General features: G+C 49.9%; 1 protein-coding gene across 1 annotated transcript in view; it reads left to right on the top strand.

Moving 5' to 3' along the window:
• LOC129832439 (synaptogyrin-3-like) overlaps nt 1-742 on the top strand; it is a 2,151-nt gene extending 1,409 nt beyond the window's left edge. Inside the window, exons 2-4 of the mRNA XM_055896511.1 lie at nt 1-124; nt 242-387; nt 506-742. The exon at nt 1-124 is cut by the window's left edge and continues 111 nt beyond it. Of these exons, the coding sequence (XP_055752486.1) occupies nt 1-124; nt 242-387; nt 506-715 (480 nt within the window). The 3' untranslated portion in view covers nt 716-742. The remainder of the gene's footprint in view (nt 125-241; nt 388-505) is intronic.
• Nucleotides 743-14,163: the final 13,421 nt, after the last annotated feature.

Raw genomic sequence — 14,163 nt, 5'->3', positions numbered from 1 at the left:
GTGTTCTGTGGTCTGGTGGGCTTGTTGCTGTGTTCCTTCTTCTTCCTGCTGGATGTCAAGTTCCAACAGATCAGCTCTATTAAGGACAGGAAGAAGGCTGTGATGCTGGAGGTCGGCCTTTCAGGTGGGAGAAACACACAGACACTCTTTAGTTCAATGGGGGTTGGAGAAAATGGCAACCTGTGTATGCTGTGATTGGTTGGCTGTCCTCTGACTGTGTGCTGTGATTGGTGGTTTTCAGGTTTCTGGACGTTCCTGTGGTTTGTGAGTTTCTGTTTCCTGGCCAATCAGTGGTCTAGGACCGCCCCTAAGGACCTGCCACTCAACCAGGGGGCCGACGCAGCCAGGGCCTCTATCGCCTTCTCATTCTTCTCCATCCTCACCTGGGTACACACACACACACACACTTCCTTCTCCTCCTCCTCTTCATTCTTCCTTCTCCTCCTCTTCATTCTTCCTTCTCCTCCTCATTCTTCTTCCCTCCTTGTTCTTCTTCTCCCTCCAGGCTGGTCTGACGGTGCGTGCAGTCCAGAAATATCTCCTGGGAACAGACATGACCCTCTTCACCACCGACCATCTGGACGGAGTCGCCCCGGTAACACCATACCCCCCCACCACCGGGGGCGCCATCGAGCCCAGCGACAACTACCAGAGCCCCCCGTTCACAGAGGGGCTGGAAGCCCCCGCTCCCACATACCAGGTCCCCATATACTAGCACCCCCCTGTCCTACAAGTCCCTCCCTGTCCCCACCTCCCTGTCCCCCTAGTCCCTCCCTGTCCTACTAGTCCCTTCCTGTCCCCACCTCCCTGTCCCTCTAGTCCCTCCCTGTCCCTCCCTGTCCCCCTAGTCGCTCCCTGTTCCCACCTCCCTGTCCTACTAGTCCCTCCCTGTCCCCACCTCCCTGTCCTACTAGTCCCTCCCTGTCCTACTAGTCCCTCCCTGTCCCCACATACCAGGTCCTATCCACTAGAGAACATAGTGCTGGAGGGGACCTAGTTACATGTACAGTACCTCCATGGTAATGTTTTTAAGGGGATGTTCCTGGGTTAGGTGTTATCTGCATGTTCTGTAAGACTAAGTGCCAAACTGTCCTGTGTGTCTGACAGTGACTGGAGATAGTAACTTTCACCACTATGATGTTAACGTGACCGAGTGCAATATCTCCCTCCACCCAGTAGCCACTCTGCCGACCAGGCATACACTATTCCCTATGTAGTGCACTACTGATGGCCAGCCGAGCCTTTACCACCAGTGCACTTTGTAGGGTAATAGTGGTTTCAGATGTGCCCTAACTAATGTGTGCAAACATCACAGAACATAATGGCTTGTTTATGTTTACTTTCTAGAAGTGGTTTGTTTACATTTAGAAGCTGTTTATTTACATTCTAGAAGCTGTTTGTTTACGTTCTAGAATCTTTTTATATTTATTTTCTAGAAGCTGTTTGTTTACGTTCTAGAAGTTGTTTGTTTACGTTCTAGAAGCTGTTTGTTTACATTCTAGAAGCTGTTTGTTTACATTCTAGAAGATGTTTGTTTACATTCTAGAAGCTGTTTGTTTACATTCTAGAAGATGTTAGTTTACATTCTAGAAGATGTTTTTACGTTCTAGAATCTTTTTATGTTTCTTTTCTAGAAGCTGTTTTTTTCCATTCTGGAAGCTGCCAAACTGCCCTGCTAGTTGTCTTCTCTCACAGAGCATCAGTCAGTCAGCTACCCAGAGATCAACTAGACATGATGGCTCTTTATGACTGTATATACCCTGGGTCTGGGTCTCTCTAAATCTGCTCTGAGGAATACAACCCTGCTCATTGTTACCATGGTGACAACACACCCACACACACTCACTAGCAAACCTCACTGCCCAGTGTGTGTGTGTGGTATTTGTTGTTTCAGGTCTGAAAAAAAAAGACAAGTAAAGCGTTCTTCTGTTGGTGGTGTTTTGGAACAGAGGTGTTCTGGAACAGAGTTGTTCTGGAACAGAGGTGTTCTGGAACAGAGTTGTTCTGGAACAGAGGTGTTCTGGAACAGAGGTGTTCTGAACCATCTTGTACAGTGTCTCTAGGTGAAGCCTAGACATGACATGTCACTGTCTGTATTGACAGTCATATTACATATTATATTACAATCTAAGAGGTTTTGTGTTTGTTGATATAAAAGTGAACAGATAATGCTGAATATAACTGACCTCCAGAAAGCCTCGTCTGTGGTGCCAGCTGCTCCTTGTAACACTAGCGGTGTAACAGCGCCCTCTAGCGGCCGAGGGACTAGAGCTTTTAAAGGTCCAATGCAGCAGCACTTTTTTTTATCTTAATATCAAATCATTTCTGACTAACAAATTAGTACATTTCTGTGATTCTTTTTGACCAATTTTAATTGAAAACAAACAAAAATAGCTTCTTAGCAAAGAGTAATTTCTCAAGCAAGCAATTTTGCTAGGACTGTCCGAGTGAGTCTGAGTGGTGAGGTGGAAACGAGCTGTCATTGGCAGAGAGATTTCGAACTCTCTTATTGGTCTATTAACTAATTAACCGCCTGGTGATGTCACCAGGCAGGCCAAAACTCCATCCCACCAAAACAGGCTGAAATCTCAGGCGGTCTTTTCAAAACAGCTTTGACACTAAAAACGGCATTATCAATTTCACAGTATTAGTCCAACATCATAGCGTAGAAATATATCAAACAACGGAATGTTTTTGACTGCCTTGGGCCTTTAAAAGAAGTGTAAAAGTGATTAATGTAATATTGTGTGGGCAAAATGTTCTGTTCTGAATTCTGTGTAATTATGAATTTTGATTTAAAAAGAGCCGTTTTGATTTTGAAAATTCATTTGATCTGAATTGAGATGGGAAAAAGTTGATTTACCCCTAAAACACGACTGAAAGGTTGAATAAAATGACACATAGCACGTACAGTATAACGAACAGAGTTCAGGGAAACTCAAGGATGGCCAATATACAGGACCAGTCAAAAGGTTGGACACAACTACTCATTCCAGGGTTTTAATTTTTACTATTTTCTACGTTGTAGAATAATAGCGAAGACATCAAAACTATGAAATAATCCCTATTAAATGTAGAATGTCCTCTGGGTCTAATAGACCGATTAAAGATGAGTCATATCACTTTTAAAATGTATTCCCTTTAAATTATGGTGTAAACCGGTCATGTTTTCAGCTGATTGTCAAACTATCACTTCCCTAAAGACGCTCCTGTCGGCCGCGCATGTTTGTCCACCGGCCATTTGATGAATGGAAAGAGTTCTGTCACAGAAACAAACCGGAAGTGTAAGGACATTCAGTGGTTGTCATTGGTAACCATTAGGCTTGTACCCTGAATTGATGTGTCCGCTGCTGTAAACGCGCGTCGCAGTCTGTCTCCGCCGCTGTAGACGCGCGTCGCAGTCCGTCTCCGCCTTGGTAGAAATGTTGTGCTCTTGTCGAACGCAATTTGGAGGGAATGCTGCCCGTTTTATTAAAGTCAATTCGCTCGTTTACATGCAGATGACATGTAGTAATGTTAATCCTTAAGAGTTTATTGAGTTTAGTGCGTCAATCTCAGTAACACAATACAAAAATCACCATTAAAACGTGTCAGTTTATGATAGAGATGTGTTTTTGTTGTTGTTGCTCAATGCACCGCATCCTCCTGGCGGCATTCCGCATCCACGGTGGAAGGTGACGGAGCTACCGCAGTGTCTGACAGAACATGAGACGTCCCGACAATCAGAGAACCGTTTGGGCTTCTCCGTTTAGCTCTACGACCCACAAGTGTCATAGGACTCCTATGAAGGTCACCCGGTGCCGGTAAACAAATTAATAAATGGAAGTATGGAGGTAGTTATGTTAAATATGTCCAAAAAAACGACAATATTTCCTGATCTTTCTAAAGTCTGGACACACACCTATTCATTCAATTATGTTTGTTTTACTATTTTCTACATTGTAGAATAATAGCGAAGACGTCAACTATGAAACAACACATGGAATCATGTAGTAACCAAGAAAGTGTTAAACAAATTAAAATATATTTTATATTTGAGATTCTTCAAAGTAGCCTTGATGACAGCTTTGCACACGCTTGGCATTCTCTCAACCAGCTTCACCTGGAATGCTTTTCCAACAGTCTTGAAGGAGTTCCCACATATGCTGACGACTTGTTGGCTGCTTTTCCGTCATTCTGCGATCCAACTCATCCCAAACCATCTGAATTGGGTTGAGGTCAGGGGATTGTGGAGCCCAGGTTATCTGATGCAGCACTCCATCACTCTCCTTCTTGGTCAAATAGCTCTTACACAGCCTGTAAGTGTGTTGGGTCATTGTCCTGTTGAAAAAGAAATGATAGTCCCACTAAAAGCAAACCAGATGGGATGGCGTATCGCTGCAGAATGCTGGTTAAGTGTGCCTTGAATTCTAAATAAATCACAGTGTCACCAGCATTTCAGTTGAATACATTCAGTTGTATCCCCCTTTCCCAAAGCACCCCCACACCTCCTCCTCCATGCTTCACGGTGGGAACCACACATGCAGAGATCATCCTTTCACCTACTCTGCGTCTCACAAAGACACGGAGGTTGGAACCAAAGATCTCAAATCTGGACTCATCAGACCAAAGGACAGATCTCCACCGGTCTAATGTCCATTACTCTTCTTTCTTGGCCCAAGCAAGTCAATTCTTCTTATCGGTGTCCTTTAGTAGTGGTTTCTTTGCAGGCAATTCAACCATGAAGGCCTGATTCACTCAGTCTCCTCTGAACAGTTGATGTTGAGATGTGTCTGTTACTTGAACTCTGTGAAGCATTTATTTGGGCTGCAATCTGAGGTGCAGTTAACTCTAGTGAACTTATCCTCTGCAGCAGAGGTAACTCTGGGTCTTCCTTTCCTGTGGCGGTCCTCATGAGAGCCAGTTTCATCATGATGGTTTTCGCGACTGCACTTGAAACTTTCTTGAAAATTCTTGCCATTTTCCTGATTGACTGACCTTCATGTCTTAAAGTAATGATGGACTGTCGTTTCTCTTTGCTTATTTGAGCTATTCTTGCCATAATATGGACTTGGTATTTTGCCAAACAGGGCTATCTTCTGTATACCACCCCTACCTTGTCACAACACTACTGATTGGCTCAAACATATTAAGAAGGAAAGAAATTCCACAAATGAATTTTTAACAAGACACACCTGTTAATTGAAATGCATTCCAGGTGACTACCTCATGAAGATGGTTGAGAGAATGCCAAGAGTGTGCAAAACTACCATCAAGGCAAAGGGTGGCTACTTTGAAGAATCTGAAATATAAAATATATTCTGATTTGTTTAACACATTTTTGGTTACTACTTGATTCCATATGTGTTATTTCATAGTGTTGATGTCTTCACTATTATTCTACAATGTAGAAAATAGTAAAAAATAAAGAAAAATCTTTGAATGAGTAGGTGTGTCCAAACTTTTGACTGGTACTGTAGGACAGACACTTCAAAAACCTTGTTTCTCATCATTTATTTTTTTAGTCTTGTTTTTCCATTGATGAATGTGTTATTCAATGTTTCTATGGGCGGTAGTTGTAAAGGCCAAATTCAATATGGCTCCATACGGAACACAGTTACTTACTCTACACATCACAGCAGTGTGTCTGTTCTATTTCATATAATTCTATGTTGATGTTCTCAGTACTCCAGTCTGAGTGATGGAGGGGTCTGGAGACGGGGAGGAGGGGTCAGGAGACGGGGAGGAGGGGTCAGGAGACGGGGAGGAGGGGTCAGGAGACGGGGAGGAGGGGTCAGGAGACGGGGAGGAGGGGTCAGGAGACGGGGAGGAGGGGTCAGGAGACGGGGAGGAGGGGTCAGGAGACGGGGAGGAGGGGTCAGGAGACGGGGAGGAGGGGTCTGGAGACAGGGAGGAGGGGTCTGGAGACAGGGAGGAGGGGTCTGGAGACAGGGAGGAGGGGTCTGGAGACAGGGAGGAGGGGTCAGGAGACGGGGAGGAGGGGTCTGGAGACAGGGAGGAGGGGTCAGGAGACGGGGAGGAGGGGCCAGGAGACGGGGAGGAGGGGTCTGGAGACAGGGAGGAGGGGTCTGGAGACAGGGAGGAGGGGTCAGGAGACGGGGAGGAGGGGCCAGGAGACAGGGAGGAGGGGTCAGGAGACGGGGAGGAGGGGTCTGGAGACAGGGCGGAGGGGTCTGGAGACAGGGAGGAGGGGTCAGGAGACAGGGAGGAGGGGTCTGGTCAGTAGAATAAGGAATCATTTCAGATCAACTCATTACTGTCCTGTTCATCCTCCTAAACACACTCTGTGTGTGTGTGTCCAGTCCAGTGCTGTTGGTTGTATCTCAGTGTGTATTATAGAAGTGGTCGTAATGTCGTCTGTAGTGTATTATAGTAACTCTGTTGGAATTGGACCAATCACATGTGATCCTGGTTGTTGTTTTAACGGCTCCTCGATGTGCCCGTTACGTACAGAGGTCCTTCCAGTGATCCGTTGTTCTCTGAACGTCTGACTGCTGTCAGATCACCTGAAATAAAGAACATTTTTGATGACTGGTCTCTGTTGTGTTACGTCTATAAAAGGTCCCCCTTCTGTTGTGTTACGTCCATAAAAGGTCCCCCTTCTGTTGTGTTACGTCCATAAAAGGTCCCCCTTCTGTTGTTACGTCCAATCACACACTACACAGTAATCTACCTTGCAGACACACGCCAGATATACAGTGTATCTCGTTAAGTATTCAGACCCCTTGACTTTTCCCCCCAACAAAATTACATTACAGCCTTATTCTAAAATAGATTAAATACATTTTTTCCCCCTCAATCGACACACAATAACCCACAAAGAGAACACAGGTTTTAAGAACACATAAAATGTATTAAAAATGTACTTAAATATCCAGACCCTTCTGCTATGAAAATCAACATTGAGCTCAGGTGCTTCCTGTTTCCATTGGTCATCCTTGAGATGTTTCTACAACTTAATTGGAGTCCACCTGTGGTAAGTTCAATTGATTGGACATGATTTAGAAAGGCACACACCTGTCGATATAAGGTCCCACAGCTGACAGTTCATGTCAGAGCAAAAAACCAAGCCATGAGGTCGAAGGAATTGTCCGTAGAGCTCCGAGACAGGATTGTGTCGAGGCACAGATCTGGGGAAGGGTACCAAAAAATGTCTGCAGCATTGAAGGTCCCCAAGAACACAGTGGTCTCCATCATTCTTAAATGGAAGAAGTTTGGAACCTCCAAGACTCTTCCTAGAGCTGGCCACCCGGCCAAACTGAGCAATCGGGGGAGAAGGGCCTTGGTCAGGGAGGTGACCAAGAACCCGATGGTCACTCTGACAGAGCTCCAAAGTTCCTCTGTGGAGATGGGAGAACCTTCCAGAAGGACATCTCTGCAGCACTCCACCAATCAGGCCTTTATGGTGGAGTGTCCAGACGGAAGCCACTCCTCAGTAAAAAGGCACAACAGCCCACTTGGAGTTTGCCAAAAGGCACCTAAAGGACCCTGAGACCATGAGAAACAAGATTCTCTAGTCCAAGATTGAACTCTTTGGCCTGAATGCCAAGCGTCACGTCTGGAGGAAACCTGGCACCATCCCTACGGTGAAGCATGGTGGTGGCAGCATCATGTTGTGGGGATGTTTTTCAGCGGCAGGGACTGGGAGACTAGTCATGATCGAGGGAATGATGAGCAGAGCAAAGTACAGAGAGATCCTTGATGAAAACCTGCTTCAGAGCGCTCAGGACCTCAGACTGGGGTGAAGGTTCACCTTCCAACAGGCTAACGACCGTAAGCACACAGCCAAGAGAACGCAGGAGTGGCTTCGGGACAAGTCTCTGAATGTCCTTGAGTGGCCCAGCCAGAGCCCGGACTTGAACCCGATCGAACACCTCTGGAGAGACCTGAAAATAGCTGTGCAGCGACACTCCCCATCCAACCTGACAGAGCTTGAGAGGATCTCCAGAGAAGAATGGGAGAAACTCCCCAAATACAGGTGTGCCAAGCTGGTAGCATCGTACCCAAGAAGACTCGAGGCTGTAATCGCTGCCAAAGGTGCTTCAACAAAGTACTGAGTAAAGGGTCTGAATAATTATGTAAATGTGATATCCTTTTATTATTTTTAATGAATTTGCAAAAATGTCTTAACCTGTTTTTGCTAGTTCATTACGGGGTATTGTGTGTAGATTGAGGGGGGAAAACGATTTAATCAATTTTAGAATAAGTCTGTAACGTAACAAAATGTGGGAAAAGGGGTCTGAATACTTTCTGAATGCCCTGTATGTGATGGGATGTAGAGACATTATGGACATGGGGAAGTCGGGACCCTTTGGTGTCACCAATACCCTCCTCTGGGGCGTTCCGGCTCCTTGATATCCCTGCTGTGGCCCTGGGGACGGAGACTCCAGGACAGCCCACACCTTCACCAGAGAGGTAGGTCCCGGCCTTCATCCCTTGTTTCCTTATCCTTTACCCCCATGTCCCAGCCTTCATCTCCTGTTCCCTTATCCTTTCCCCCCCATGTCCCATCCTTCATCTCCTGTTCCCTTATCCTTTCCCCCCCATGTCCCATCCTTCATCCCTTGTTTCCTTATCCTTTCCCCCCCCATGTCCCAGCCTTCATCCCTGTTCCCTTATCCCCCCATGTCCCAGCCTTCATCCCCTGTTCCCTTATCCTTTCCCCCCCATGTCCCAGCCTTCATCCCCTGTTCCCTTATCCTCCCCCCTATGTCCCAGCCTTCATCCCCTGTTCGCTTATCCTCCCCCCATGTCCCAGCCTTCATCCCCTGTTCCCTTATCCTTTACCCCCCCATGTCCCAGCCTTCATCCCCTGTTCCCTTATCCTCCCCCCCATGTCCCAGCCTTCATCTCCTGTTCCCTTATCCTCCCCCCCATGTCCCAGCCTTCATCCCCTGTTCCCTTATCCTCCCCCCCATGTCCCAGCCTTCATCCCCTGTTCCCTTATCCTCCCCCCCATGTCCCAGCCTTCATCCCCTGTTCCCTTATCCTTTCCCCCCCATGTCCCAGCCTTCATCCCCTGTACCTTATCCTTCCCCCCATGTCCCAGCCTTCATTTACTGTTTCCTTATCCTCCCCCCCCATGTCCCAGCCTTCATCCCCTGTCCCTTATCCTCCCCCCCATGTTCATCTCCTGTTCCCTTATCCCCCCCATTATACCAATCATGACTAGGTCGCTTGGCAGAAAGAAAAGAACAGGCTTTTTCACCAGCAATACCTTTCAGATATAAAGTACGGGGGGGAGAGACAGCAGTACGGGGGGGGGAGAGCAGTACGGTGGAGACAGACTAGGACCTCCTCTCAGCTGCAACAATACTTGGACAAGGACAAATGGAATGGACCAAAGCAAGAAGGCTGTTTAATCAAATTGGGGCAAACAGAAATATTCTGGTTGTATATGTTGTGGGTTTACAGACTGGTTGTGGGTTTACAGACTGGTTGTGGGTTTACAGACTGGTTGTGGGTTTACAGACTGGTTGTGGGTTTACAGACTGGTTGTGGGTTAGAAGAGACAGAAGAGAAACATGAGAACCTGAAGAGCGCCCCTCCCCCACAGCTACATACCGTCCTAAACAGTCAGACTCCCTCCAGACTACCGTCCTAAACAGTCCGACTCCCTCCAGACTACCGTCCTAAACAGTCCGACTCCCTCCAGACTACCGTCCTAAACAGTCCGACTCCCTCCAGACTACCGTCCTAAACAGTCCGACTCCCTCCAGACTACCGTCCTAAACAGTCCGACTCCCTCCAGACTACCGTCCTAAACAGTCCGACTCCCTCCAGACTACCGTCCTAAACAGTCCGACTCCCTCCAGACTACCGTCCTAAACAGTCCGACTCCCTCCAGACTACCGTCCTAAACAGTCCGACTCCCTCCAGACTACCGTCCTAAACAGTCCGACTCCCTCCAGACTACCGTCCTAAACAGTCCGACTCCCTCCAGACTACCGTCCTAAACAGTCCGACTCCCTCCAGACTACCGTCCTAAACAGTCCGACTCCCTCCAGACTACCGTCCTAAACAGTCCGACTCCCTCCAGACTACCGTCCTAAACAGTCCGACTCCCTCCAGACTACCGTCCTAAACAGTCCGACTCCCTCCAGACTACCGTCCTAAACAGTCCGACTCCCTCCAGACTACCGTCCTAAACAGTCAGACTCCCTCCAGACTACCGTCCTAAACAGTCCGACTCCCTCCAGACTACCGTCCTAAACAGTCCGACTCCCTCCAGACTACCGTCCTAAACAGTCCGACTCCCTCCAGACTACCGTCCTAAACAGTCCGACTCCCTCCAGACTACCGTCCTAAACAGTCCGACTCCCTCCAGACTACCGTCCTAAACAGTCCGACTCCCTCCAGACTACCGTCCTAAACAGTCAGACTCCCTCCAGACTACCGTCCTAAACAGTCCGACTCCCTCCAGACTACCGTCCTAAACAGTCCGACTCCCTCCAGACTACCGTCCTAAACAGTCCGACTCCCTCCAGACTACCGTCCTAAACAGTCCGACTCCCTCCAGACTACCGTCCTAAACAGTCCGACTCCCTCCAGACTACCGTCCTAAACAGTCCGACTCCCTCCAGACTACCGTCCTAAACAGTCCGACTCCCTCCAGACTACCGTCCTAAACAGTCCGACTCCCTCCAGACTACCGTCCTAAACAGTCCGACTCCCTCCAGACTACCGTCCTAAACAGTCCGACTCCCTCCAGACTACCGTCCTAAACAGTCCGACTCCCTCCAGACTACCGTCCTAAACAGTCAGACTCCCTCCAGACTACCGTCCTAAACAGTCAGACTCCCTCCAGACTACCGTCCTAAACAGTCAGACTCCCTCCAGACTACCGTCCTAAACAGTCCGAATCCCTCCAGACTACCGTCCTAAACAGTCCGACTCCCTCCAGACTACCGTCCTAAACAGTCAGACTCCCTCCAGACTACCGTCCTAAACAGTCAGACTCCCTCCAGACTACCGTCCTAAACAGTCCGACTCCCTCCAGACTACCGTCCTAAACAGTCCGACTCCCTCCAGACTACCGTCCTAAACAGTCCGACTCCCTCCAGACTACCGTCCTAAACAGTCCGACTCCCTCCAGACTACCGTCCTAAACAGTCCGACTCCCTCCAGACTACCGTCCTAAACAGTCCGACTCCCTCCAGACTACCGTCCTAAACAGTCAGACTCCCTCCAGACTACCGTCCTAAACAGTCCGAATCCCTCCAGACTACCGTCCTAAACAGTCCGACTCCCTTCAGACTACCGTCCTAAACAGTCAGACTCCCTCCAGACTACCGTCCTAAACAGTCAGACTCCCTCCAGACTACCGTCCTAAACAGTCCGACTCCCTCCAGACTACCGTCCTAAACAGTCAGACTCCCTTCAGACAACAGTCCGACTCCCTCCAGACTACCGTCCTAAACAGTCAGACTCCCTTCAGACAACAGTCAGACTCCCTCCAGACTACCGTCCTAAACAGTCAGACTCCCTCCAGACTACCGTCCTAAACAGTCAGACTCCCTCCAGACTACCGTCCTAAACAGTCAGACTCCCTCCAGACTACCGTCCTAAACAGTCAGACTCCCTCCAGACTACCGTCCTAAACAGTCAGACTCCCTCCAGACTACCGTCCTAAACAGTCCGACTCCCTCCAGACTACCGTCCTAAACAGTCAGACTCCCTCCAGACTTCAACTATCTGATTACCTTCCACAGCCCTGAGAGAACCTCTACATTTTAACCAGGTTCATTTACCACCCTGAGAGAGCTGAGTAGTAGAGGGCCTGACTGTCTCCGAGGGAGTAGTAGAGGGCCTGACTGTCTCCGAGGGAGTAGTAGAGGGCCTGACTGTCTCCGAGGGAGTAGTAGAGGGCCTGACTGTCTCCGAGGGAGTAGTAGAGGGCCTGACTGTCTCCGAGGGAGTAGTAGAGGGCCTGACTGTCTCCGAGGGAGTAGTAGAGGGCCTGACTGTCTCCGAGGGAGTAGTAGAGGGCCTGACTGTCTCCGAGGGAGTAGTAGAGGGCCTGACTGTCTCCGAGGGAGTAGTAGAGGGCCTGACTGTCTCCGAGGGAGTAGTAGAGGGCCTGACTGTCTCCGCTCTGAGGGAGTAGTAGAGGGTCTGACTGTCTCCGCTCTGAGGGAGTAGTAGAGGGTCTGACTGTCTCCGCTCTGAGGGAGTAGTAGAGGGTCTGACTGTCTCCGAAGGAGTAGTAGAGGGTCTGACTGTCTCCGAGGGAGTAGTAGAGGGCCTGACTGTCTCCGCTCTGAGGGAGTAGTAGAGGGTCTGACTGTCTCCGCTCTGAGGGAGTAGTAGAGGGTCTGACTGTCTCCGAAGGAGTAGTAGAGGGTCTGACTGTCTCCGAGGGAGTAGTAGAGGGCCTGACTGTCTCCGCTCTGAGGGAGTAGTAGAGGGTCTGACTGTCTCCGCTCTGAGGGAGTAGTAGAGGGCCTGACTGTCTCCGCTCTGAGGGAGTAGTAGAGGGTCTGACTGTCTCCGAAGGAGTAGTAGAGGGTCTGACTGTCTCCGAAGGAGTAGTAGAGGGCCTGACTGTCTCCGCTCTGAGGGAGTAGTAGAGGGTCTGACTGTCTCCGCTCTGAGGGAGTAGTAGAGGGCCTGACGGTCTCTAAGGGAGTAGTAGAGGGCCTGACGGTCTCTGAGGGAGTAGTAGAGGGCCTGACTGTCTCCGCTCTGAGGGAGTAGTAGAGGGCCTGACTGTCTCCGCTCTGAGGGAGTAGTAGAGGGCCTGACTGTCTCCGAAGGAGTAGTAGAGGGCCTGACTGTCTCCGAGGGAGTAGTAGAGGGCCTGACTGTCTCCGAGGGAGTAGTAGAGGGCCTGACTGTCTCCGAGGGAGTAGTAGAGGGCCTGACTGTCTCCGAGGGAGTAGTAGAGGGCCTGACTGTCTCCGCTCTGAGGGAGTAGTAGAGGGCCTGACTGTCTCCGCTCTGAGGGAGTAGTAGAGGGCCTGACTGTCTCCGAGGGAGTAGTAGAGGGCCTGACTGTCTCCGAGGGAGTAGTAGAGGGTCTGACTGTCTCCGAGGGAGTAGTAGAGGGCCTGACTGTCTCCGAGGGAGTAGTAGAGGGCCTGACTGTCTCCGAGGGAGTAGTAGAGGGCCTGACTGTCTCCGAGGGAGTAGTAGAGGGCCTGACTGTCTCCGAGGGAGTAGTAGAGGGCCTGACTGTCTCCGAGGGAGTAGTAGAGGGCCTGACTGTCTCCGAGGGAGTAGTAGAGGGCCTGACTGTCTCCGCTCTGAGGGAGTAGTAGAGGGCCTGACTGTCTCCGCTCTGAGGGAGTAGTAGAGGGTCTGACTGTCTCCGAGGGAGTAGTAGAGGGCCTGACTGTCTCCGAGGGAGTAGTAGAGGGCCTGACTGTCTCTGAGGGAGTAGTAGAGGGTCTGACTGTCTCCGCTCTGAGGGAGTAGTAGAGGGTCTGACTGTCTCCGAAGGAGTAGTAGAGGGTCTGACTGTCTCCGAAGGAGTAGTAGAGGGTCTGATTGCCTCCGAGGGAGTAGTAGAGGGCCTGACTGTCTCCGAGGGAGTAGTAGAGGGCCTGACTGTCTCCGCTCTGAGGGAGTAGTAGAGGGCCTGACTGTCTCCGAAGGAGTAGTAGAGGGTCTGACTGTCTCCGCTCTGAGGGAGTAGTAGAGGGTCTGACTGTCTCCGAAGGAGTAGTAGAGGGTCTGACTGTCTCCGAAGGAGTAGTAGAGGGTCTGATTGCCTCCGAGGGAGTAGTAGAGGGCCTGACTGTCTCCGAGGGAGTAGTAGAGGGCCTGACTGTCTCCGCTCTGAGGGAGTAGTAGAGGGCCTGACTGTCTCCGAAGGAGTAGTAGAGGGTCTGACTGTCTCCGAAGGAGTAGTAGAGGGTCTGACTGTCTCCGAAGGAGTAGTAGAGGGTCTGATTGCCTCCGAGGGAGTAGTAGAGGGCCTGACTGCCTCCGAGGGAGTAGTAGAGGGCCTGACTGTCTCCGCTCTGAGGGAGTAGTAGAGGGCCTGACTGTCTCCGAGGGAGTAGTAGAGGGCCTGACTGTCTCCGAGGGAGTAGTAGAGGGTCTGACTGTCTCCGAGGGAGTAGTAGAGGGTCTGACTGTCTCCGAGGGAGTAGTAGAGGGCCTGACTGTCTCCGAGGGAGTAGTAGAGGGCCTGACTGTCTCCGAGGGAGTAGTAGAGGG

Source organism: Salvelinus fontinalis, chromosome 2 (assembly GCF_029448725.1).
Source record: "Salvelinus fontinalis isolate EN_2023a chromosome 2, ASM2944872v1, whole genome shotgun sequence".
Taxonomy (NCBI): Eukaryota; Metazoa; Chordata; class Actinopteri; order Salmoniformes; family Salmonidae; genus Salvelinus; species Salvelinus fontinalis.
This window is presented reverse-complemented; position numbering and strand designations above follow the sequence as displayed.